Source organism: Buteo buteo, chromosome 2, assembly GCF_964188355.1.
Source record: "Buteo buteo chromosome 2, bButBut1.hap1.1, whole genome shotgun sequence".
In the NCBI taxonomy this organism is placed as follows: Eukaryota; Metazoa; Chordata; class Aves; order Accipitriformes; family Accipitridae; genus Buteo; species Buteo buteo.
In genome coordinates this window covers 64,829,957-64,857,412 of record NC_134172.1, presented here as the reverse complement: position 1 = coordinate 64,857,412, position 27,456 = coordinate 64,829,957, and the positions used below count along the sequence as shown (strand labels likewise).

At 43.0% G+C, this 27,456-nt stretch overlaps 1 protein-coding gene across 1 annotated transcript; it reads left to right on the top strand.

Moving 5' to 3' along the window:
• The first annotated feature begins 446 nt into the window (after positions 1–446).
• CHMP4B (charged multivesicular body protein 4B) lies at positions 447–27,456 on the top strand. The gene is made up of 5 exons (XM_075058880.1): positions 447–842; positions 21,885–22,062; positions 22,815–22,929; positions 23,493–23,619; positions 26,642–27,456. The coding sequence occupies exons 1-5, from the start codon at positions 647–649 to the stop codon at positions 26,707–26,709; spliced, it is 684 nt and encodes a 227-aa protein (XP_074914981.1). The 5' UTR covers positions 447–646; the 3' UTR covers positions 26,710–27,456.

Sequence of the window (27,456 nt, the reverse complement as noted above, 5' to 3'; positions counted from 1 at the left end):
CCCCGCCCCGGCAAGGCCCGTGGGGCAGGCAGAGGCGGCGGCGGCCTCGCCCGGGCCCGGCGGGCCGCGGCCCCAGGGCGGCGCCTTCCCCCCCCCGCCCCGAGGAGGCCGCTGAGGCGCGGCGGGGGGCGGCCCTCCGCCGGGGCTGCCGCCCTCCCCGGCCCCCGCCTGCGCCCCGCTGGGGCCGGAGGGAGCCCGGCCGAGAGCCGGTGCGGGCCAGGCCCACCCCCGTCTGGTGGCGTCAGCGCGCCCCGTGACGCCACTTCCAGGTTCTGCTAGGGAGACAGCCTCGCCCCGCCCTTCCCGCCGTGCCCCGCGCCGGCCGCGACTACATCTCCCAGCAGCCCCCTTGAGCGGTTACCGCCTGCTGGCGCGGCGCGGCGCCGCGGGGCACGCCGGGAGTCGTATGCGGCGCGGGGGCGGGGAGCGGTGGGGCGGCGGCGGGGCGGGCTGAGGCGGGGCGGCGGGGTGCGGCGAGTCCGGCGAGCGAGCGGCGGCCTGGGCCGGTGGACTGGCGGTCGGTCGGCCGGTCTGTGAGGAGGGGGTACGGAGTGAGGGGAGCGGGTACCGGTGCTCCACGGCCGTCGTCGCCGCCGCCCCCGCCACACACCGCGGCCTCGGCGGCCCGGCCCGGCCCGGCGCAGCCATGTCGGGGCTCCTGGGGAAGCTGTTCGGGACGGGTGCCGGCGGGAAGGGCGCCGGGAAGGGCCCGTCCCCGCAGGAGGCGATCCAGCGGCTCCGCGACACGGAGGAGATGCTCAGCAAGAAGCAGGAGTTCCTGGAGAAGAAGATCGAGCAGGAGCTGGCGGCCGCCCGCAAGCACGGCACCAAGAACAAGCGCGGTGAGAGGCCGGGCCGGGGGAGGCCGGGCCGGGCCGCCCCTTCCCCTGGCAACAGGTCGGCCGGGCCCGGCTGCCCGGGGGTGGGGAGGGCCGGGGCGGCCCGTTGGGTTGCTGGCTGCGCTCTGCGTATAGCACAGGCGTATGCGCGTACCTGTATTTTATAGCTTGTTGCCTTTATTTTGTAGCGCGCTGCCTGGGAGCTGCGGCAGCCCGCTCTCCAGGGCCTGCTGCCCTTCCCCAGCAAGGTTTATACCGGAGCAGGCTTTCCCCGCCTCGGGAAGGGCAGCCTTTATGTCCAACGTGGGCGCTGCATCACTCCCGCGTGATAACGATGTCACGGTGTTGCTTGGCTCTTCTGTGCGAGATTCACTTTCTGTTCCGTGTGTGCGTCGCTTTAGGGAGAGGCCAGGAAAATATTGCAAAGCAGGAGCCAGGGTGTTTCTGGTTGCTTGCAGGAGTAGCTGGAAAAGCAGTGCATCAATGTGGAATAAGGCCTTGCTTTACTATGTTGTTGTTTTTTCTTCTGACAAACAAAGCTCTTTACCAAACTGCTGCTCGAATTGAGGATTATGGCTAAATATATTTTTATTGTTGTCAGTGTATCTTAAAGCTGTAAGTGGCTTATAAATTGATATTAGAAATCGGTGATCACCAGGTAGAACTCGGCTCGCCGGGGGGAGGTCTAGCTATGTATTTGTAAGCAGTGCTTGATACACATTAATGGTCTGTCAGCCTGAAGATAAGCAGCAAGTTGTCAGCTATGTATTTTGGTGCTCTGATGAGCTTTTTGCTTGTTTTACAATGGTCATTAAAAGCGGCATTTTCTGGAAAGCATATTTAGATTTTTGTGTTGACGTTGCCCTTTTTGTGCTGGGTCACAGCAGAACAGCAGGGCTTGAAGCAGGTGGTGTGGCTCTGTCTGTGGCACTGAGAGTTGCTAATGCACAACTGTTGGCCAAGTAGCAAGGGTTAATTTACAGTAATTACCTATAACAGTTTCTGCTTCATACTACTACTTTAGTTAGCATTTCAAGCCTCCTTTCAAACTTCAGAATAGTGTGCTGCATCAGGGCTTCTCACTTGCCCTGTATTTGAGGGATAGTGCAAATGGAGCAAGCTCAGGAGTGCTTGCTGTGTTTGTAGGCAAGCGGCAGCGTGGCACAGGCCTGACTTGCTGCCCCAAGTGTCTTCTGAAGGACCTCAACAGAGCCTGGCTTCAGGCTTAACTGAGTTAATTTCTAAAGCAAATTTATTGCAACAGTTTTAGTAAGTCTGAGTTTCTTGTGCAGTTTTTTGCCTAGCTTGGTAATGAACTTAAAAGGAGAACTAACATACATCACTTTCTAGCCTTCCTCTTCTTCTGCAGTTTCTGCATCCTCTGTCTTACACTGGTCCTGTTTAACTTCTCCTAAACTCTTTCTGCTGCTGGTTGGTCAGGACTTTATCTTGCTCTGCTGTAATGTCATCTTTCTCCATGCCTTTCTGTACATACTGCCTGTCAGTGTGCTCTGGAGCACTTTGGGTAGTGGAGGAATTAAATTTCTTTAGAGGTGGAGGAAGGAGAAAAACCTGCCCATTCACTAGCAGCATTCTGGGTCAGACTAATTAAGGTCTCACAGAAGGACAGGATCCTGATGAGTAATTAAGGAGCTGTGAAAAGGAGAAGGGCTAGGGATGGTTTTCTGGTGGAAAACAAACCCTCTTTTTTCCAGAGGACTTATGAAACTTAAGAGGCCAACTTTTATTATTGGGCTGCTAGGAAAGACAGCTGGTTATCTGTGGGGGAAGCGAGTTCCCGTCAGGACAGACTAAGGGCCTGCTCGTTTCTTGTGGGTTCAAGATGTCAGTCATCACTTGAGCTGTAACAAATTGCATTTCTTTTATATGGAGTTGTTTGGATTTTTTCCTCTCTGACTTCAGGCTGTTTTATAATCTAGAAATTATGTAATTTTGATGCAAAATCTCTTAAATGCATAATTTAAGTGAAAATAAAAAGGTGTTGGTTTTATATGTGAAAGTGTCTTTTCAACTATATCAAAGTTTTTCCATTAAAATGTTTTAAGTAAAACCAAACAAAAGTGAATTAAGTAGACTTTTTTTTTTTTGTAGTGTTGAATCAACTTCTAAAAACCACAGGTTGAAGAATCCTTAAGCTTTCTTAGTTCTCCAAGACTTAAGCATTTTATTCTGGAGATTTCTCTATATCCCTGCTGTTTATAGAGAAGTGTACTGTGGATGGTGCATATGGGTAATGCACAGCTGGACTGTTGTGCCAACATTAATGGAAGCTGCTGTGGTAAAGCCGGCAGAAGAATGTATGTGTCTGCAGCAGTGGGGCAGGGAGCTTACCTGAAAGCTTAAAGCCACCTTGGAAAGATATTTTTGTTTTCTCAGAGGAAAGATGGGCATCTGGCATACTGGGGGTAACAAAAGGAAACGTTTTCTGCTCTCCAGCACACTGTGCGATTGTTCGGGTGCCAAGTGAGCAGGGTTTCTAAAGGCTCATTGACTAATTCCTACAGCACTTCTGGAGTCTAACGAAAGCACAGAAACTTATAGGCCTTCTGGCTCCTCTGCCTGCCCCAAGCACATGCAGGTTTTTATTAATTTATGAGCTTATACATGTATATTTTTCATAATCTGGATTTAGGATATCCAGGCTGTATAACCAGACAACTCCTCATGAAATTCTGAAGTTATAATGAGTAACTATCTGGAATAAATTTCCTTAGTCTGTGTTGTTTCTTGGCATGGGAGGCTTTCAAATTTTAGTAAAAAGTTCCTTTTTTCAGGGTCTTTCTGTTCTTTTCTGGCTGCGCAGATGTGGCAATTTTATGATCACCATGCATTCTGAAGGAACTCGAGTCATTTTAATAAGTAACAATTTTTTTTTTTTTCTTTCACTCTACCAATTCCTTCTCATTAGTCCACAATATCAAAATAGCTCCTGGGGGAGGGAGAGGGCAGCAGTCTCCAAGTGTTAGGTCGGTGCGAAGGCAGCTGTGCTGCTTCTAGAGAGTGTTAGACCAGCAGTTATGGCTTTAATGCGCATGTCATTTTTTGTCCGTGGGATGAAAAACTGCCGAGGAGAAGACTGCTCATCTTTAGAAAGGTTTCTTGAAAAGATACAAGGTAATATTCCCTCTTCTGGGAAGAACTTGGGTTATGCTTGTGTTTCGTTATGTGTTCTCATGGAAGTGTTCAGCCTATTCTTTTGAAAACAGTGTGTGTTCTGGTGTTTATCTCTGCTCACCCCCTGCCCCTCCCTGAGGCTTCTCAACACTTTTACTCTAGCCCATGAGTAGTGGACTTGCGCCTCTCAGTGAAGTTAATGGAAGTAGCAGTAGTACAGTGTAGTTTGAACACCAGTCAGCCAGTATCTTACTGGATTTTAAATCTGTCCTGAAAATAAATTTTGCTTTAACAAAAGAAGTGTGCAGCTGTGAGCTTGACAGTTTGAAAGTACTGTGCTGCTGCTGCTGCATCCTTTTATTCTGCTCCAGTTTGTCAATATGGCGTTGTTTCATCAAATCTGGTGTATTTTATCAGGCACTCAAACTTCATGAAACTAACAAAGCTGCTAGATCTTGCCAAGGGTTATGAAGTTCTGGGGCTCAGTATTCAGTTTCAGGATAGCTCAACCTGATCTTAATCATTGCTGCTCCAGTTTTTCTCCTTTCCTTGTGGCTCTTGCGTGGTTGCACAAAGCCAAGCTGCCAGAGAAATAGCACGTGCACACGAAGCAACGCGTTAATTCCTTGATTTCTGACTACTTTGGGTGTAATGATTCCAGAATCTGTTTCTCGTGGAAACCCAAAGCTCAAGTTATTTCTCAATATGAAGATTACAGTAGGGAGAGAAACCAGACACTGTCCTAGGGTGCCATTTTTATAAGTAGTCCATTCTAGAGTTTAGATCCAGGGTGAATCAATGCAGTTATGTTCCTGCCCGCCACTAGATTTTACCTTTTTTGTTAATGAACACTAGGTCCACAAATACTGGAATGAGTGAAAACCTAATATCGTGCCAATATGCAGTAAATATATTCAGGTTTTAGCAGGAGACTGACGTTTCATGGATTTTCTAGCAACTCTCATTTCTGTTAGCTAGTGTTTTTTCTTCTCTGAGTCAGTTTCTCTTTCACTGTAAAAAAGTATAATGCTATTTTTTTCAGCACTGGTGACCAAGTACACAAAATGGATGCAAAACCACTGCTAGATTCCTGCTGTATAATTCAGGCTTTTCCTGGAAAGAGAACACTCCTATTCTCCACCCGGCACCAAAAACAAACAGGGAAGTTGGGTGTAGGCTGGAGCCAAAAGTCATGATTTTATGCTCATCTCCAGCTCGCAATAGATCACAGTACTGCCACAGGTAAGTCAGTTCAGCTGGCTGATCTGATGGAAAATGAACTGTTTACCATCCCCCTACCTTTTTTTAACCTGTCACATCTGTCTGCTGATCTGATTTGCCTGTTGCTGGAGGGTTAGTGTGGCACCGGAGAGGAGACAGAACTGACCCTTTCTGTAGCAGCTTAGTTAACCTGGCTGAAACGTACAACTGGTGCATTGTGGTGTGGCTGTGGAACTGGCACTGGCTGATCTTGAGTGATGTGGCTGCCAGAAGCAGTAGTGCCTTGTCCCGCCTGTTTCTCTTCTGCTGGTGTTAGCATTTGTGTGGGCAGTGCTTGAGTTGGATTAGTTTGCTGATCCAGCCAAAACCTAACTCTTTAAAAAAAAAAAAATAAAAAAAATAATGTTTTCTGCACTTAACCACACAAATGCTAGAGCTGGCAGGCAGGAGAGAGGTCAGGAATGTGACTGAAGGAGGAGGGCAGTTCTGCCTCTCCTGGCAACAGTCCCCTGCTTGGTCAGCTTAGAGGTACTAACTGTGATAAAATCTGAGGGTGACCTGCAATCTCTCAGCAAGGGGGCCAGCTGATCATTAATTAAAAAATGGAAGCATGCCTGCATGATGGCATGGACATTTTTGTTCAGAAGTTTGAGTGGTTCAAAATGTTGCAACAATCTGGAATTCAAGGAAGAGAAAGCTGCAACCTCAGGCCTGGGTACAGGCAAAGGCTCAAATGGCCTGTGACCATGTATGTAAGGTCTTAGCCATCAATGCATTGCTTGCGAACATGTTTTTAAGGTCCTGCTTGACATTTGGCAAGAGAAGTAATCTCTGCTCCTAGAATCAAATAACACGAACCTGGTTTTGTTTCCATGAATCATAAGGTGCTGATGTAGCGGAAGCAGGAGTCCTACAGCAAACACTATCCAGCCGTTCTTGCTGTACTTCAGCCTGCCTTTTCTGTGTTTCAAGTCATAGTCTAATGTAAAATGCATCTTTGAGTTCCAGGTGCTTAACTGTAAACCACAGCTTCAGTGCAAGAGTACCGACAGCAGTGCTGGCCTGAGTCGTCCATCTCCCCTGAGATTAATGAGTTGAGCATTAACCACCTGGCTTGGGAAAAGTGTGATAATTACCCTTTTTAAATAGGTGTTTAAAAACAAGAGGAAACTTCTAGTTTGTAATTCTACCCTACCTATGTTTAACAGAGACTTTTGGAGACAGATTGCTGTCCTATAGAACGGTTTGGGAGGAATGGGGGGGGGTTCACAGACACCTTTTAAAACAGCTTTAAAAAGTGGCATAAATAAAAACAAAAACCCTCTGATGCTGTCAGATGTGTTTTGGTAAGTGTATTTGATGCAATACATCCTTTCCTGTTCCTGTTCTCTGTCAAGCCCTTTCAGAAGGGAAACTTGGCATGTTTGCAGCCACTGACTTTGTTTTTATTACTTTTTCTCTCCAAATGTATTAGATGTTGGATTCTAATATCTCATTAAGCTCTGGGCCTAGTTACTGAATCCTGCTTAAGGGCTCCTAGTGCTAGTTCAAAAACTGTGATTTGCAGGTGATGCAAATTGTTAATTTGGGTTAACTCTCTTTTACTTTCTCAGACTTGTGCAGAAAACTGCCAGGTTGTTTCTCTCTGGCAGAATTTGTGCTGAGTTGTGCAAGGTTTATCTGGGCTGGGATGTTGTTAGGCTTTGCACTTGTATCACTCAGGCCTCTCTGTCAACCCCTTCTTGCTCATTCTGACTGGATTCTGGTAAGAACCATGTGCTCGTACTTGAACGTCACCTGGGGCATGCAGCAGGATCCCAGTTGGACTCCTGGGATGCTGGGGATGGCCAGGCTCTGTGCACTCAGGTACGCTCCGTGGTGCAATCTATAACGCTGCGTGGTAGGCAGGTCAGCATAGAAAAGGTGCTGTATTGGGGCTTGGAATTAAAAGCAGTCAGTACTCCTTACCTGGTGAATCTTGGTGCTTCCAGGCCTGAAGTGATGGTGAAGGACATGGCCAAGTGTTGTGATTTAACCCCAGCCAGCAGCTAAGCACCACGCAGCCGCTCATTTGCTTCCCCCCACCCACTGGGATGGGGGAGAGAATCGGGGAATAAGTAAAACTCGTGGGTGGAGATAAAGACAGTTTAATAGGACCAAAAGGAAGAAAATAATAATAATGATGATAATAATAAAATTATAATAATAAAAGAATTGGAATATACAAAACAAGTGATGCACAATGCAACTGCTCACCACTTGCTGACTGATGCCCAATTAGTTCCTGAATAGTGATTCAGCCCCCCCCCCCCCCCCCCCCCAGGCCAACTCCCCCCAGTTTATATACTGGGACATGATGTCACATGGTATGGAATGCCCCTTTGGCCAGTTTGGGTCAGCTGTCCTGGCTGTGTCCCCTCCCAACTTGTTGTGTCCCTCCAGCCTTCCTGCTGGCTGGGCATGAGAAGCTGAAAAATCCTTGACTTAGTATAAACACTGCTCAGCAAAAACTGAAAACATCAGTGTGTTATCAACATCATTCTTGTACTAAATCCAAGACATAACACTGTATCACCTACTAGAAAGAAAATTAACTCTATCCCAGCTGAAAACAGGTCACTATGCTTCATTGCTGAGCAGGGGATTAATTTAATATGGAGAAGGGAGGGACGGTGTCACAGCAAGAGGAGTCTGCAGCCAGTGCTGTCCAGGAAAAGGATTTTTTCTTTTCCTTTCCCAAACTGTTTTGCAGTTGCTCTTTGGCATTCAGGAATGACCTACATTAGGAGGGTACCACCACCTCTAAGCTCTCGTAGGGCTCATGCAGACTGTGTTGCCCGTACTACTGGATTGAGTGGACTCCCTTGCTAGAGGTGTGCTGCAGCTGTGCATGTCCATGTGCCTCTGTGTCTCCTCTCCTGGCAGCCCAGCCTCTCTTGCCTGCACAGGGTGCTCTGCATTGCTCCTGGGCGCTTGTACTTGCTGGAGGCAGCAGCAGGCTGGGGGATGTACTGCTGGCACTTTCTGAGTCTAGCTGGGAAAAGACCACTGTGATGATTTTGGCAGCTTTTTGCTCTCCCTTGTGAAATCCCTATCTGTTATGGAAAAAAAGTTTTTAATATTGCCCTTTCTGGTTTTTGGAGTAGTATGTGCTGCTTGTTCCAGAGACTTTGTATGGGATGTGATGTGAGTGGGGAGAATGTGGCCTGACCTTCTGCAGCCAGCAAGGCTCTGAAAAAGGTGTGGGGTGGGGTGTAAAGTAAAATCTTGCTGTTTACTCACGCCACTTAAAAATGGATGATTTTGCAAAACTAAAAGCTGGAGCAGCTTGCATGCTTTAACATGCTTTCCATGAAGTTTTCAGCCAGGCATCTAGCAAACTGGAACTCCTGGCACAAAGTGCTTGAAACAAAAAGGTTGCAGTTGGAGAATCCTAAACAGGCCACGCATCAGATGTTGATAGACCATTGGCTTTCCCTCAGACAACCCAAGGCCGCAGCACGTAGCTGATGATAAGGAGGTTAGTTCTGCATGTAATCATCCTGGTTGAGTCTTTGAGCAGAAGTGGTGTTACAGTTGCTGAAGCTGTTGGCAGGTGCACGCAGGTCTGCTTGCAAGGATGTGGCCAGGTTGCAGGTGAGGAACCTGTGGGCACTGTGGACCTTCCTAGGGGCCAGTACCGAGGGCAGTGAAATGGCCACAGTGGCCTTGTGCTGGTGGGAACACAGGAGAGCAGAAATTTCCCCTTGGTGGAGCTCAGTGCCTGGCTGGGACAAAGGAATAATAGTTCTGCCTATGATGTCCTTGTAGCTGGAAGCCTAGTTGGAAAAGGTCTGCTATGGCTTCCTCCGGGTTCATTGTTTAAATGAAGCCTTGCCAATAACCGTTTTTTATAGGGGCTAATATAAGCATAGGGTAATTATACAGACAGCTGTTGTCTTGTAACTCTCAAGTGATTGGCAGCGAATGATGGAAGTTTGGGGTTGTCCAAATAACCAGGATAGCCATCTCTCTTGCACACACTAGGATATTCATGTTGATCCTTGTGTGTAGCAAGCAAGGGTTGACCTCAGTACAGACTTTCATGACTGCTCCCTTCCCATTTCTGAGTTTCTGCACCAGCCTATGCTCCTGCAGTCAGCTGTTTCCCCAGCTCCTTACCCTCCTCCAGATAAGGGAAGCCAAGTCAGCAACTGTATTGGTACAACTGATAGTCCATCGTGGACCGTGCTATTCCCACTTCCAGGATCATATCTGGAGCAATAACCAGATCATACTGCTTTCCAGACAGCAATTGCTTCAGAACAGAATACAAGATTAACAGGTCTTTGTCCCCCAGTCCCTCATCCAGTAGGTCTGACGTGTTGAAATCAAGTGTTGATTTAGGCACAAGGTAAACCAAGAGACTTGGTAGCACAGTCACTATCCTGCTGGTGCAAATCCCTTGAGGTTAACCTGATAGTGACCATCTGTGAATTTGGCCATGTAGCTGCATCGTGAGCTTGTTTGGATACCCGCTGCCACGTTACTCCACACATGGAAAGACTTGCAACGTCTTTCACTGTAAAACCTGTCTTTTTGGAGTCCCCCTTTCTGATAAAGCTGTCATCAGCCATGCTGACTGTCTCACTAATGTGGTGGTGTGTTAACTGTCACCAAACATCCATATTGTATGTGCTCTTCATGGCTTGGCAGGAACTTACTCAGGTTTAAGGAAGTCATGTTTACTTCCATGTGACTGCACAGATGTTGCTCGGAAGTAGTGGAACTGAAGAGAAGCATACATGTCAGGATGACAGGAACATCAACCAATGATATTCAGAAATATGCAGGTGATTTTTGTTAGTTATGAAATAAAACGGCTTGATACAAAGCAAACTTCATATTGGGCTGACTAGGAACTGTGCACAGTCATTACATCTCCCTTGGAGGTGGTACCTTAATAAAATGTCCTGACAGGATCCCTACGGTGGGCTCAGCATGTGCAATGTCCTGGGAGGAAACTGAGTGGTAGAAAGCCTCTTCTGGTAAGTGCTTCCCTGGCAGCACCATCAACTTGTGATGTGAGGACTACAGTAACAATGCTTATTGCTAAACCTGGCTTCTAGAGCTGATCACTGCCTAAGAGTATGGGATTGCCATTAAAAAAATGCAATAAAGTTCTGGCCTTGAGAGATGTACTGCAGTGTTGCCAGTTAAGTGTTTGGAGGTTGATTCAAGAAGTACAGACTTTTTTTTTTTAATAAATAAATGTGGTTCATCTTATTTGCTTTATAACTTTTGGGTGTGTTTTCCACTTTTCCCCCTTAGTTGTTAGTGTTGGAATCTAAGCATTCATGAAAAAAGTAATTTTTCACATCTCAAAATAGCATAAGTTCACCAAATGAGAAGTTAAGAGAAATGCTAAATATTATGACAGCCTCAGTGAAATTCTTAGACTTGGCAACACTCTAATAATAATTGCCCAAAGCTGGAAAATGCACGATAGATTACCCAGGCAGACCCTTGTTTAAACAATTCCCTGGGAAGAGAAGTCTTGAAATGGGCCACTTAAAGGTAGGATCTTCTGAGTTTTGTGACTTAATCACAGAACTATTGTTAAGCATAGGGAATTTGGTTGGTTGGGTGTTTTTTTTCCCTGTGAGAAAAGAACATTTTGAGATACTTACAAGAACAGAAGTAGGTCTTCTTAAAGCTGAACTTTCTACCTGATGCACTTCTGGCAGGGATACAGAGAAGATTATAGTTTTTCACTGGAATTCTCTTTAACAAGGTATCTTCAGCAATCACAAAATAAGGAAGAAAACCCATAAAGAGTATTTGCAGGCTGTGAGAATCCCAAGTTGTGCTTAAGAAACATATTTTTCTCATGCTAAAATTTTAAACTTTTGTTGAATTCTGAACAATTATCTTCTTTCATACACATATAAAATTCTAATGTGAAATAAGCTGCAGGTTTTTAACAGAAGAGTTATTGGGCAGTTTAAAAGGGTAAGGGAGGATAATTTATTCCAGCAGCCTTAGAAGATATCTAGTTGTATTTGGAAAGAAGAAATGTGTTTTGGGTAAATCAGTTTTGGAGATGACTTGCAATCCCCTGCCGTCATCCAATGACATGCAGGACTGCAAGAAGTGAAACACTGAAGATTGGGAAATAAGGTATATGCTTTGCTTTCAGAGGGTGGATCAGATTTAGTGTGATGGTTTCAAGCATTAGGCCTAGATGATCTTGGATGGTCTGGCGTTTCTTAGGCTCATTCCAACTGGGTGGAACAAACCCGTTGGCTCCTTCTCTGTAATTGGGATCTCTCTTCCCTGGTTTTCTCATTTGGGCTTCAAATCTCGCTGTAGTTGACATTTTTTTCCTTTTTTTCTTGGACAAAGCTGTCCCAGACTCATCTAGAGATTATTTTACAGAGCATTATTGACCAGAGGATCGTTGCCTTGATGTTTAAGGGGCATAGGTATCAACTTCCAAGGCTGAAGGTTTGCTTGCTTTCTGGACTAGCCACCTGTGTTCCCTGAAGAAGGCCAGGCCAGGAGGAGGTTACTCAGCTTGCCGGTTCTGCAAGTGCAATGTGTTTCCGTCTGGAACTTTCCGCCTGAGTGAATTACTCACTGTTTCGGGAATAAATAGCACTGTAATCACGGATTCTGACCTTCAGAAACAGGCTTTCTGCACTCCTTGTGAAAATGACTGCTTGTGACTGATACATAATAAGGAGCGTGACCAGGAAGTGCATTACGCTTCAAGTATAGCTGCCTTACGTCTGGGCTTCGGGATGTGGAACAACGTCAACAATTGCTGGTGCAAAGGTCGAGTCGATGCTGACCAGAGCACTGAGCAGTGCCGCAGTCAGTGATGGTGTGAAGGTGGTGGTTACTGTTCTGTTTGGCTATTGCATATATCAAAGCTCTGATTGCTGTTGTATGGGATGCTTTTTTCTTTATCTTTTTTTTTTTTTCACCTTTGCGTATTTATAAATTTTTAGACCAGGAGTGCTTATTGTTTAGTTTAATCTCTTGCACAATAGACTAAATGTTCTGGCACTGCTTTGCTCAAGAGGAAGTTGTAACCTTGTGTTTTAAATACAGATAGGACAGAAACCTTCTTGTATTCTCTGCCTGGGTTTGGATGCTTTATTGAAGTAGTTTTAATCAGTCAGTTCATCTCTGAGCTGGGAATAGTTGTTTTACTTTGAGGATAGAGTTTGGGAACTTTATTAGATGTTTAGTAGAAAGACACAGAAAGATAAGTGGAGGACCAAGACTGAACTCTGCTCACGATTTCCCACTAAAAGCATAGCATCTCCCGAAAGAAAGGCACAGGAAGCTGCCGCGAGCACTGGGAGCTACGCTGGAGACATTAGGCCCTGGCATCTGGGGGAAATGTGTGATAATGACCTCAGACATTCAGGATAAAGTGACTTTTAGACTTGTGTATGTCTTCTAGACATCATAGATCTCAGTAGGTGATCCTCACGGGAAAGGAAATCATGCTGCTTTGCACTGTATTAGCCTTGGAGTTGATGTGACTTTATTTTTAACTATGCTTTGGTACCTCTGTCTCCCAACCACTTTCACACCATGATGCTTAAAATCAAACCTGACTTCTTGGACCTCTGACATTTTGTGCTGTGCCATCAACTTGGCTCAGTGTAGCTGGGTATTTAATGGAAAACCAGTTAGGAATATGCTTATGTATCAACTTAGTGGCCGTGCTTGCTTTCTTCCTCTTCAGTCCTTTGTACTAGGCCTGCATGTAACTGTCTCTGAAAGGCTTTGTGTTTTTTTTCAGGGGTAGGAACCTCACTAACGTGCAGGGTGTGGGCAAGGCTCTGCTGGAGCACAGGAGGGGTAGGAAGTATTTGCAGAACGGGAAACAGCACCAAAACAAAAATGCTTAGGCAGAAGCTTGCAGGACAAGGGTGCTCTCTAGCTGTTATATCTAGAGTAGTTACATGGTTTTGGAAATACCCTGAAAGGTTTTGGAAACACCCTGAAAAGGTCTGACCTCTGGGACCCTGAATAGAGAATCAAGAGTCACCAGCTTCTGCATTTTGTAAGACTTGCCTGGTCTTTGGGACAAGCATTCGTTGGTATGTGCTGCAGATCTGCTATGGCAAGATACTGCTTGGATGCTTTTATACTTGGTTTGGTTTGAACCAACATGAGCATTCATCAGCTGGTTAACAGCTTCCTGAGCTAGCAAATCCCTGCAGACAGATATTTATTCAAGGCTGAACTCAGTGGTGTGAAAGAAGTTTGGTAAGACTGTAGTGGGATTTATATCTACCTTTTTATCTGCTTGCAGCATTGTAGGATACTCTGTGCATTGCTTTACATTACCTTTTGCTTCTTAGGAATTTTTTTGAGATATTGTAGGCAGTTTGCTAATTCTCAATAGAATGAGAGATGAGCAGTTGTTGTCTAAGATTAAGCTACTCTACTGCAGACTCCACGGCAGGCAAGGCAGCCAATTACTTCTTACACCTACTGGTGCCTCTTGTCTCTCCCATTTCAAGGATGGCGAGGATGTTGTTCCTGATTACATTTGCTGCCGAGGCAAGTGCCAGGAAGATGGAACGGTATTTTCAGAAGCAGCAAAAATAATGACACTTCTTTCTGTTGAGCAAGTTATAGATGGATACACAATATAACGTGCGAGACAGTCACACAGTATTAAGTTGATTATCTCAATCATTTCTAGTGCCTGGGATTTCTGCCAGAGGGGCCAACAGACCCCCATTTGGGAAGCTCCTCTGCAGCTATCTTGCACTATTTATTTTGGCATGGCTGACATCTGGTGTACGTTATTTTTGAGGCTGCTGTGGAACTTCTTCATCCTGTATTAATACAACTGTTATCCTTTCGCAGTGGTATCTCTGCTGCTGCCATTTCTTTTCTTGTTTGCCAGAGAGAATGTAAGAATTAGATGCAAGAGTAAGTTATTTTTTTTTTTCCCCTCACCTGGAGTAATCAGAGCTATTAACCCATGTGTCTTCCTCTGGATGAGAAGCCTTTCTGTTTTAGGTATAAGTGTGATTTTTTTAGCAGATTTTTGCAGAGGCAGGAGTTGGATAGGCAGGAAACGTGCCTATTGTGAGCCATCAGTTGGGACAAATTCTCTGGGTTCACAAACGTGTGGACCTTGGTACAAGTACGTTTTATAATTCAGTGAAACTCTTGAATTATACTCCCAGTTGTTCCCAGTGCTCTTTGAAGTAACTGATTGTCCTGCTCCACTCGAGTTGAGACATGTTTTTGCTAGCAAAATTTGGAGTTGCAAGTGTGTAGCAAAAGAAGTCGTTAAGTTCTTCCTTGTTTTTTTTATCTACTAATCTATACTTTTCTAATAATGATATTTAAAAGCATTAATTCAATAGAATTGGTGTATGCGTAAATATCTAACACTATTTGTCCTACAAGTGTATAAGCAGTACTTATTTGCAGGAGGGTTGTTGATTTTTAACAAAATCACTGACCCATTTATACTCAATTTTTTTCTCTGAATGCAGTACTATGTAGTAAAATTGTATTTTTGTTATCCTGCTAACTTCTTATCACAGTGAACATTTTTCTTATTTCTGTAGCAAACTGCTGTAAATATTGCAAGGGAAATCTTAAGACTTAGAACAGCTCTCTTAATAGTAATTTGCTTATACACAGGTTGAAATACTTTAAAAATACATGAAATTAAATTTTTACAGATAGCATTTTTTGAGAGCAAAGTGAAATTATTTGGGTGAGCAGTCATGCTTTTCAGCCTGTGAGTGCTGACAGGGGAGGATAGTCTGGCTAAATGACTCGGTGCTCTTTACTTCTGTGTGTTCATTAGTGAGAAGGAGTAGTGACTGAAAACCGTAACATGAGTTCCTGCTTATCAGTTGTCTTGGAGCGCTGGGTGCTGCCGTGGTAGGCATAATAATGAAACCCTTGGCTTCTTGTTATTCACCGTGGTTGAACGGTAAGTGTAAAACTTCTGCTGGTTTTTCTAGGGGGGGCTATCACAGAAATTCAGAGTAGTAGGGGATTAAAAGTAGTGTTTTGTAGTTCATCAGTTGAAGACTGTAAATAAATAAAAAACCCAACAACAACAAAGCCCCCCCCCCCAATGCACAGTCAAAAACCCAACAGTGGAAGGAATAGCTTTTTATGTATTAAAAAGTTTGAGTTCTTAAAAAGGCTGTAAAATGTTCTTCAAACGTACTTTTATACATGTTTTTATGTTCAAGTAATTGAAACAGTCCACATTTAACTGCTTTTGACTCAGCTGCTGTTTTACTGGACTTGCCCTCCTCTCAAGAAGCTGATGTTTGTGAGAATTTCTGTGTAAAAAGGAACTGCAGAGATTAGAGGTTCATGCTCATTAACACTGAGACATTTTATATTAGTTTGCCAATGGAAAAGAGGTCATAAACTATTTATATCACTTTTAACTGGTCAGAGCTTTGTGGTGAAATCTTTATGAATAAAAACTGGCTCCAACATCCTGGTCGTAGCTGATGATAAAGACAGTGAATATCTCAAAATGTCATACAGAGAAGATAATTTGGAGCCTGCTCACTGTCTTCTAATGGATGGCAGGAGTCACCCAGTTCGGTATAAATGTATTACCTTTAATTTAATTGCCATTATATATATATATATAAAAATATATATAAACACTCCCCCCCCCCCCCGCTTTTTCCCCAGTGCATACTTCTTTATGTATTCTGCTGAAAACTTTACTAAAATTCAAATAAAGTACAACTAGTTTTGTTATCTGCTGATTTTTTTTAGAGGACATTTTAAGTGCATGCAATTCATAATGCACATTGAACTTACAAACTAAAACACACACTGTGCCTGTGAAGGAAAAGGTACAGGTTGTAAAGGCTGTCTAAAATACTGAGCGTTTATTGGCAGGTTCTCGCTGTCATCTTGTGAAAACTAACTTCCCATGTAATGATCAAATATTTTTTGCTGTCATTGGGTCTGCATTGATTCATTAAATGAAGGTTATCTTATATGTTAAACTTTTTTTTTTTAAATAGTAAATTCTAAGTCTACAAACAGTTTTCTCTTTTCGCATCATTTTGTCTAATCCATAGCTATAACAGGTTGGGAGGGTAATGTGTCAGTTTGTTGTTGTAAAGTGGTTCACCAACTACTGTCTTTTCCTCCTGTACAACCTGTGGGAGATTTGAGCTTAAAAAAGGGGGGGGGGGGGCAAGAAAAAAATCCCCTCCTAAACTGTTTTTATATGTAATACGGATATTCCAAGAGTAAGTTAACCCCCACCCAAAGGCAGGGCGCTCTTGGAGGAGAAACTTCAGGTGTTATCGAGCAACTTCACTGGAGCGTCACTTCTCACCGAGGGAAGGTTTTGCTGGGACAGTGAGTGCTGATCAGGGACACTGCCTGTTGTTTTTCTCTACCTGTTTCTGCCATCCTTTGTTGCAAGTCCTGTGCGTAGGAGCTGGGGAGGTTTTTATACAGAGTGGTTTCCTTCAGCTCTGTGCAAGAATAGTGCCCCACTGAGTGATCCTGCGAGAGCTGTGCCTTGCCCTGTACTCACCAGCTGCAACACACCAGGCTTACCCGCTGCGATTAAGCCATTAGTACCACATGGAGATCATAGTCAAGGTCTTTCTGTGCTTTATTCTGTATAAAGGCAGAGAGATCCATAAGAAATATACAGCTGCAACATGGTGAGAGCAAGCATCAGTCCTTAGTTGGTTCAAGCCTCTGAATATCAGGCACTTTGCAGAAGCTACTGTGAGAGTCTGGTCCAGCAATCTTGTAACCTTGTGTAGCTTTTTACTTGTAAGATAAGGAAATTATTGCACTGTTGTAAAACTTAAGTCAGCCATTTCTAGAAAAATGTGCTGGTGATCTGTCCAGCAACAGGTTCTGGGTCATGAGCGAACTCTGTCTAGCTAGGCTAGAGAATAAATGCTTTAAACTTAATACATGGTTACAGGTCCTGCTGAAGCAGTTCCACAGCAATTAAAGCTGGGTATTAAATTATGTTGCCTGCCTATGTAATTGCTGTCTTCAAAGCAGTAAAGGTGTAATTAGGGGTGTGGGTCCTGAGGACTGTCTCTTCCGCAGCTGCCTAATGTGATAGCAGTCTTCATGAAGAGCAGACCTGGGCCGTGTTACACTTTGACTTCAAACACAAATCCGTTTCTTGCATGTGTATAATCCTAGAGGACATATTTCTAGCCTACTGTCTCTGTGTCATATTTATTTCAAATTCTGGGAACTATTGGGTGGGGGGGTTTTTTGGTGGGGCTTTTTTGGTTTTGTTTGGGTTTTTTTTGAGAAAAAGAACCAATGTCATTCCCTTCAGATTAAGTGTTTGTAGCTTTGACTTCAGTGAAACTTAATAAAAAAGTATTACTCTGTCAGTACATAAGATTTCAGTAGGTATTTATACAGATGGTAAAGACTCTTTTGCAGGAAAAAAGCAGCACAACTGCTCATTGGTTTTCAGAAATCAACACTTAAATAGAGTAGAGATAAAGTAGCTGTAGTTAAAACAGAATCACCTCCTTGGATCTATACCTCTGTTAGGTACCACCACGCTGTAAAGTGTGATAGCAACATATGGAAAATTTGCAGCCCTATTATTTGTGCTACCAAAGACTGTTGCTGGTCCTGCATTTCAAGCAGGAGTTTGTGGCACTACCCCCTTGCCTGTGCCTGGTTGGGTAAGCCCCTTGGCCCCTGTGCAGAGGTTGGCATGGCTCCTATTTTTGCCTCCAGATGGACCCTTACTCTAGAAATTCCTTGTGAGCTCAGAGCTGTGGGTATTGATGTGGTGTGCTCGTCCAGAAATATCCGACAATGGGGAAATCAGTCCCGAGAGATGGAAAACCGGCTTAACTGTAATGATCCTAAACACACAAACAACATTTTAAGTATTTCTCTGAAAGAAAATGCATTTTTATTAACTTTTATAAAAAAATTAGATGCATAGAAATGATCATTTAGTGATCTGTTCTCTAGCTGAGACAAATACCGATTAGAAAGGTCTGCATGAGATCCTAGCAGTCTCCACCACCCTGCGTAGAGGGCAGGCGGGGGGAGCGTAGTGCATAGCATCATTCTCTGAGTTGTGTTTGCATCTGCATGAGGATGCCTGGGAGCATCTGTGAAAGGGGCACCGTGAAAGGACTGCACTGCTAATTGCAACAAGGAGAATCCTGAATGTAAAGTGCAAATCCTCTTCTACGGGGGGAGGAGTATGGGAAACGAATTGCCAAAATTTGCAGGATGAAATGAATGCGAGTGACCTAAATTAACTTGCTGTTTTTTTAACTTCTCAGCTTAATAAAATCTTCTAGTTATAAACAAGGACTTTACATTAAAAGATAGTTAAGCAGGGAAACACAGATGAAAATAAATTGCAGGAAATTGTGATCATCTAATTTGAGGCACTGAATACCTTGTTCTACATTCCTTAGTGCTTCTAGCTGCAAAAAATTGCAATCTCTTGTGTAAGATTTTCTTCATTGCAGAAACTCATTTATCACTTTGATGTTAATTGACCTATGCTAAATATTTATGCTGAACTGTCCAGACACAGAAGCTTTATGTATGACCCTGTGTTTATTGCCGGGGCTGTGTATCAGTCCTTATTCCTTTTAGGCTACTGAAACAGGCATTTCAAGTTTCGATGTCTTTAAGTAGGCACAGGTGGGCACTGTGGCCATGGGAAGCTTTGTCCTTGCATTGGCCGCACAAAGGAGAGGGGAAAATATAAATATCTTCCTTGGCCACTTTTGGTCTGAAGGAGGTGGAAACATTTCTAGAAAAGACCACAAATCCATTTTAAGTTTTCACCTGAAACAAGGCAAGTTTTAAAACGAGCATGGTGATATTCCTGTTCCTTGGCAGGGGTCTGTCTGCATGTCAGGCTCTTGGCCGTAGCAGATCTGAGCATGGTTGATTCTTGGCTGAGACCAGCAGGAACTCAAGGCGGTTCACAGGAGCTCAGCAGGTAGCAGTGCTGCAGCCTGCACCCAGGTGGGAGATGTGTGTCATCTTCCAGGTCTTCTGGGGCCATCCCTGCTCAGTTCTGCAAGCTAGAAGATTACATGCCATGCTTTTGTAAAAGCAGGAGCCTTGATCTGTATATACAAGTGAGAAATTAGTCAAGGCAAGTTTATAAAACAGAGTGAAGGCCGGGGAGTGCAGTTCTGGTACACTGAACTGGTGTGTGTGGGAACGGGAGTGCTTGTAATGTTTGGTGTCTGAACAGCTTGTTGTAAAAGTACATAAACATGAAATGTACATAAACTGTTGCTATTATCAGAGAAAACTATAGTGGGAAACTGTACGTAAATTGTAGTACTTTACTTGGATTTATATAATGGTTATAAAATCTCTGATTTTGCCAGTAATTCTCCATGATGCACAAAATCCTCAATAAAGAATGTCCTATCACTGTCTGACACTTCCCCAGCATCTGTTGCTATATAAACACAGCCTATTAACAGTTTTATCTTTCTGAGTAAGAAAACTTTATATATCCTTAATTAAACCATTAGCACAAAACTAACCAGACTAAATATACCAGTAATGTGTTGCTCATCACTTTATGATCTGGCATAAAGCTGGAATGTTTCAGATGATATTTGTGTTGTGCTCGATTCTGCAGAGCAAACATTGTCCTTTGTGTTACACAAAAACCCAGTCCTGTTCCCACTCCTGTCAAACGAGAATGGATGTTGGACTGGCCCCAAAATGTGGGATTTACTGGTTATTGGAGTGCAAGTCAGTGAAGGGGTTTGTTTTGGGTCTTTGGCTTCTGTGCTTTGGCTTCTGTGATCTGTGCTTTTGCGTTTTTGAATACTTTTACTAAATCAACCTGTGCTATTTTGCGTGCTTGGCAACCTTAGCTGTACCTTCACAAAATACTTTTTTATTCTGTAATACATTAGTGTAATTTGAAAGCAATCAAGTACAGCATATTCATAACCAATTGTAGAACTGAAGGTATATGTAGGACTTATGGATTCCAGGACGTTATCTTTAAGGACTGTCAAGCTTCTCAAGATGACATCTGACAAAATACGCAGGGTGCCTGCAGGCTTAATCTGCTTATAGGAGAGGAGCTACTTTGCCTGTGTTTCAGGAACACACTCCTCATGTCACGAAGTTATCATCCCTCTAGTAGGGTAGATAAGGGAAGCTGTCTGCTGTCGGGATTTCCTACTCCTTGTTTTTGACTCCCTCCAAAAAATATGCAAAGGTTTGAAATAACGTCTTTTAGAGATTTAAAGCCTTTATTTGCCACCATTCCTGGTGCAGGTAACTGAGCTGTTGGGAGGTCTAGAGTGTTGATTTTTAGCAGAGCTGATCCTGTATCTTGTTAACTGTTTTCTGCTATGAGTCTCTCGGAGATTAGAGCACTGAAGAAATGAAGTGTGCATGTGGCTGAGTTCAGAAACTGAGAGTAAGGCTGTTAGGAGAGCAGTTTGTGTCCAAGCTGAGTTTTTAAAGTACCCGGGTGTATTATGTGACCGAGACTGTCATGCAGCAGACAGGTCTGTTCGTATCGGGAGGGGAGGCAGAAATGCCATGAAGGGAAGCTGTTCTCATGTCTCACTCCGTGTGATACTTGGTCCGTCAGTCAGCAGCGCTCAGTGCTTGGCAGATCTTGCCCACACTGCAGCTCTTACCAAAACTTTCAGCTGCATACAGGCAAGATCGTATGTAAATCTAGTTTGTGTTCACTGTCAGTGTTTCGGAGATGAATGTGCACCGGTCTGTTGTCTGTCCGGGTCTCGGGAAGAGCTGGCTGTTGGCTGTTGTCACCCGTTGGACGCATACCTGTCTGGGTGGGGTGGAGCCGAGCGTTGCAGAAGGAGCTGGAGAAGCCTGGCTGTGCAGCGGGTTGGACCAGTCCTCCCACACCAGCTGGTGCCCGTGGGTGTGGAGCTCTGTGTTGGTGCTGTCATGGGTGGGCTCCTCTTGCAAGAGCAGGCGTTATACAAGTGCTTACAAGCAGCAAATTGCTCAAACCAATTTAAGTGGTGGCATCTCTCTTCTCATGTCTGTTAGTAGAGACTGTTGTGTGGACAGTACCTTGTAGTAGGACTAATATGAAACATGCACAAAGTTTGTTTATAATTAAATGTATCTACAAATACGTGTATTTCACAGCATTAAGTAGCAAAACTGAAGAAACATTTCTCTTGCTTTGTATTTGAATGAGCTGCTTCTCCCAGGAGCTGTACAGGAGTTCAGCTGGCTGGCAGGGACCTGCAGCAGCATCACAACCTCATCGGACAGGAGCTACGCCAGCAACTGTACCTTGATATATTGGGAGTGATGGTGAACAAAGATACTTTTAAGTGGATCAGCTTGCACATTGAAGCCTTCTGTTTGTTGTAGTGTAGTCTCTGGTCTACAGTGTGTTACAAGTGACTGGACTACCGATCCTTGAGTTGCTTCTTGGCTTGCATCCTTCATGTGACAGGCAATGGACAGTAGGCATCTGGCCACCTTTAAACAATTTTGTTGAAGGAGGCAAACACAAGGGTTAGGCAACTTAGTTTATCTAGGAAGAAAACTGGACAACAAACAATGGAATGTGCGAAATATTTCTCTGTACTGAGTGGCATTTGCTGCAAAATGTGAATGGCTGTTTTGGGCATAAATCTCACAAATCCTACCTTTTTCTTTGTTGTTCAGCTGCTCTTCAGGCCCTAAAGCGTAAGAAGAGGTATGAGAAGCAGCTTGCACAGATAGATGGCACATTATCAACAATTGAATTTCAGAGGGAAGCCCTTGAGAATGCCAACACTAACACTGAAGTGCTTAAGAATATGGGTTTTGCTGCTAAAGCTATGAAAGCTGCTCATGACAACATGTAAGTTATTCCCTTCTGCATCTTTCTGTAGGACCTTTAGTTTGTCATTTGTTTGATCTGCTAAATGCCAGGTGTTTCATAACCAAAGGTAGAGCTAGAGTAGCAAAACCTTCTTCTAAAAGGCTCTAACTTAAACTAAAATACTAGATACACTTTCATATTGAACAAAATATGCAAGTATTGATGCTTTCTCAGTTTGCCACCATTTTATATAGCACAAAGCCGCTGCCTTCGACCAAAAGGCAGCTAGCACCAGTGTAGTCTAAAGCAAATGGGAGGGTGCACCAGTTACAGATCCACCTAGTAGCAGCAAGAATTTTAAGCCTCAAGGGGAGACTTAAACTTCTTTCTGTGCAGTGGAGTTTGTGTATGTAGCAATAATTAAAGGTAAACTGCATTATGGGAATGTTGTACTTGCTCCAAAAGCAAATATTGTAGATGTAATGTAATAATGCTGGATCAGGGAACAGCAAATTATTATTAATACTAGTAATGCAGAACAAAACCTCTTCATATGAAGCCTCCGTATGTAACTGCTCTGAGCTAAGCTTTTGGGGAAAAGTAAAAAATACACGCATAATTTTGTTGAGACCAGAGGGATAAAATTCAGACTTGCATGTGAAGTATATTTTGGGAAAGGACCTTGTAAATGTCACCATGGTGTGGCATTTCTACAAAAACCAAGAAATACAGTCTTAAGTGTTGATTGGGAAGGTGGCTGATTATATTGAACTCTTTACTTTCTTTTACAGGGATATTGATAAAGTAGATGAATTAATGCAGGACATTGCAGAACAGCAAGAGCTGGCAGATGAGATTTCAACAGCTATCTCAAAGCCAGTAGGATTTGGAGAAGAATTTGATGAGGTATGCTTTAAATTTGCCTCTGTTTTTATCATAGAATCATTTAGGTTGGAAAAGACCCTTAAGATCCTTGAGTCCAATTGTTAACCTAACACGACCAAGTCCACAACTAAACCATGTCCCTAAGCACCACATCTACATGTCTTTTAAATACCTCTAGGGATGCTGAATCATATGAGGTCTTTCTTTTAAGATCTGCATATTGCATGTGTCTAGGTGTAGTACTAGGATATAAAATCTCTCCTAGAACTTGTTACAAGCTGTTCCTACAAGTGCATACAGCAGCTGTGTCTCTGACTTTATGCTGAGAATGGTTTGAATGGCCTGATCTGAGAATGTTTGGACTTAGATTTCTTCTCTTTACTTCTTTCCCCACCCTCCTTACCCTCCAAAAGATCATGTACAGGAATTCAGAAGAAGAATCAGACTCTTCATCTCCTCAGTTTGCTCTGATCCCGTGCATTTAAGCTGTTTTCTTTAATAATATGACCAGCTAAATCTACTTGCAAATAAATATGACTTAAAGTTTGTTCCTTTTTTTTCTTTTTCTTCCTTTAAAAACCTAGGATGAACTCATGGCAGAACTAGAGGAACTAGAACAAGAAGAACTAGACAAAAACTTGCTGGAAATAAGTGGTCCCGAGACAGTACCACTACCAAATGTGCCCTCAATATCAATACCATCAAAGCCAGGTATGTATGGAGCTTTACCAGAAACACCTTGGATTGTTAAAAAGTATGCTTATTTAACTCCCAGCTCCTCAGATTTGAGAGATCTAGCTGCAGGCAACGCAGACGTTTTGCTTGAAATTGCTTTGTGAATGACAAATTACATCTAGTGCTGTTTCTCCATGGGGGTAACCTGCCTTTCATAAGAACCATGGAAATTAATAGCTATCACAGGAACGGTTATTATCTATTCTAGCGCTACCAGTTTATCTATAGTGTTGATGACACTCAGGGTAGAGTGGAGATGTGGAGAAAGGAAGCCTTCTACCAGTTGCTGCCGGCCCAACAGGGAAGTAGTCTTGACAAACATACCAAGGCTATAAAAGGAAGCGGAGAGTAAATTAGCTCTCGGAATTAGTCCCAGGCTGGTTCAGATCCCCACACTGACCCATACTTCCTTGCTGCTGCTGCTTTGTTTTTTTAATTTGATTCCTGTTTTTCTGGCTTTTGGGAGGAACTAACATCAGAGTCCCCTCTTTGGGGACAGCTATTGCCTCTCTGAGGTTTGCATGTACTTGAGCCAGACAGTACCAAACTTAGGGTCATCCCAGTCTTAGAGCACATGTATCTAGGAAATTTTAGTTAGTGTGGTGATTTTACATGGAGAGCGGGCAAGAAATGTCCGTATTTACACAGACAGTTCAAAGCTGCTGTTAAATCTGAACTAATCACTCTTCTATGAACTAGAAGTGATACCTCATGAAATATAGTGGAGTTGGAATACCTCTGGCATGCATTAATGGGATATGAAGCTTTACTAGCCTATTTTGCTGAATCTGCCTTAATGTATTATGAATAAGTTGTAGACTTTGCAACTCTATTTCATGTGCTTGCTTAGGGAAAAAAGGCCCAAAAAACTAGTGGATGAAAAGAGTCCCAATTGGTCAGTGTATCTATAATTATCTGGCTGCCTTTCAAGGCTTAAAAGGACCTGGGAAGCAGCAGACACTGCCAAACAAGGTTCTGCTTTAGGTGACATGCTATGAAGTCTGCTACTTGTGCATTATAGTTCTTTTATTTTGACATAATTGATTTTGGTTTTTTTCTAGTTCTGTTTTGCTAGGCAGAATTGCTGACAAGTGTTGATGAGAGGGGAGTGAGTTATATCAAAGTATCTTAAATCTGAGACTTTATCTAGATTCAGATCCAACAGCAGGAGAAACAGTTTAAATGAACGTGTGCATAACCTTTTTATTTCCTAGCTGGTTTAATGAGGTTTGTGCTTTAAATATTCTTTGGGTATGGAAATTAAAACATACTGACTTGAACCCAAATATACTTTTTGAATTATATTAGGTAGTAGTGACTGCGCTCTAGTAACAGACATTGTAACTGTGCACATATTTAAGTAACTATACAGCATAAGACTTATGTAGACGTAGCACTTCCTAAAATAATAAAAATAATAAAAATTATGAATGTTTTTGTAGTAAAAACTATGAGAATAAACCTCAGTATTTTATAGGATTTATGTTAAGCTGCTTTTGGATGGAAATTAGAATTCCATTAATGTATTTAAAGGACATGCTACTTTTCACTTAAATAAAACTCTCTCCAACACCAGCATTTGGGAAACCTTGGGATTCTGGGGTGGTAGTGGGTGGGGATTTTGTGTGGTGGTGGGGGTTTTAACCTAAATTGTTTTTCTCTTAAAATTGACTTAATATACACTGGGATTAAAAGCTTACTTCTGGTCATCATGGGTCGGACTTTCAAAGGGACTACTTTACCTAACAACGCAGGTACATGCTTAATGTGTCTTTTGGAAATAAGTAATGTGTCTTCTGCAGTAGAGCTGACTCTATTACCTCCTTTATATTCATTGAATAGAAAATGATTGTGAGCTTTCCTGCTTTTCCGGTTCTCAGGAGCTGTCTGGATTTTGACTTAATCGGTCTGAATGAGAAAATTTTTGCTGTTGCCTGTCAGCTAAGTTGATGTCAGAAGAAATTCAGGCAAAAGCTGTTTTTGTTTAACAGAGACTGGAAGAACTTAATATAGAAAAACAAATTCCAAACTTGTACAAATGATAGGTCTTGAGTTTGACTTAAAGCTGACTCAGTTCTCTCTTACGTACATGTTTCATTTGGAATGACACAAACCATTTTGAGTATGAATTATTTGACTCTTTTTTCGGTTTGGTTTCCCCCCTTTCAACCAAAAACACTGTCTGAGGAAATGACATGGTTTTTTGGTATTTTCCAAAATTATTGCAGCTATTTCTTTGTTAAGACATTTTTGCTGAGTTAACGGTTTTCCTCTCCAGAAACTGGACTTGTCACATTATGACAAATAGTAGCATTTGCTTCCCTGGAAGGACCAAAAATGATAACAAGGCAGCGCGTAGCCTGCTGCTTAACATCCACATCCAACCAGCTCCTAGTGAGCATGGCAAGAGGGCAAGTAGCATGTACCCAGTGCTTGTTAGCTCTTCAGCCCCTTGAAGAGCTTGAACTGACACAAGAGTTGGAGGTCTCCAAATTATGTACTTGGCTAGACCAAAACACAGTAGCCTCATTTGTTGCACTTTGAGGACTTAATGATGGAATAAGGAATTTATTTTTTATGGGGGAGAGACTGTAATACTGGAGATGTCAGATGAATTTTTGTAAGAAACTATATCCCTCTCAGAGGGGCTCAGAAGCCGAAGGCTCAGGTTCTTCTCCTTGGAGGCTTGGTGATTATGGAAAACAGACACTGCTGGTGCACAGATCTTAACCTTCATGCACGTTTGCATTCTTCCCTTGTGAACTATTGTCTCTTTCCACTTGAAGTGGTAATATCAGAAAGTTTAGCCCATGCTGGCTTTTTCAGAAGGCACCTTTTACTTCAATTCAAAAAGGTCTTGTGTATTTTTTTCCTGTACTGTCATTTGGTCCTTCATTTATTGGTTAGGTCAGTGGCACAGAGGCTTCTCTCCTGCAAAGAATCGAGACAGGGTTCTGTCAAGATTCCCACTCATTTGTTTTCTTTTGATATTTTGCAGCCAAGAAGAAAGAGGAAGAAGAGGATGATGACATGAAAGAGCTGGAAGCTTGGGCAGGAACCATGTAACCACAGCAGTAACTGGCTGGAAAAAGACTTTGATTACCTATTCTGGGTGCAAATGTGTTGTGTTGAGGAGAAAGCATAAGCAAAATGTCTTTATCTTTAATTTTAACCCAAAGCAGTGGGAACTGCATTGCTGTTTTCTGCATAGCATGGTCTGCACAAAGGAAAGAAAGGGGAGCAGGGGGAATTGCCTGCAGTTTATGCGGTTGAATTTGTGTAAAAAGGTATTTGCAAAATCACACATTCAGCTTATGGACTGTGCTACTGCCACTGCTGGATCTTCATCTTCAAAGTTTGGGCCATATTGAATTGAAATAAGCTGAAAAACACTCTGTAATTTTAAGTCAGTTTAAGTGTGTCTAGAAGTCTTGTAAAGCATTTAAAAACCAGGAAAAGTCGTAAGCCACCATCGGCTTCTTATTGTGTTTAGGTGCAAGAATGCTTTAGGTTTTTAGTTCTTTGCAAGTTATATTTATATCCCTTGACTGATGTGTGGCCAGCCTTGTGTTTGTCACCACAACAATGTAGTCACTATTCCCATTTTAATTGGTGATAATGATTTGCAATTGACAAATGCTATCTTGGAAGTAGGGAAGATTTAAATTTCAGTTGTACATTTTTCTACCTAGCATTACAATGTTTATTGCTTTTTTGTGATAATTGATAACCCATTCAGATACATGCACACAATTATTTTAATTAAGAAACTACTATGGATTGCACTGTATTAAATATCTTGATTAATTTTCA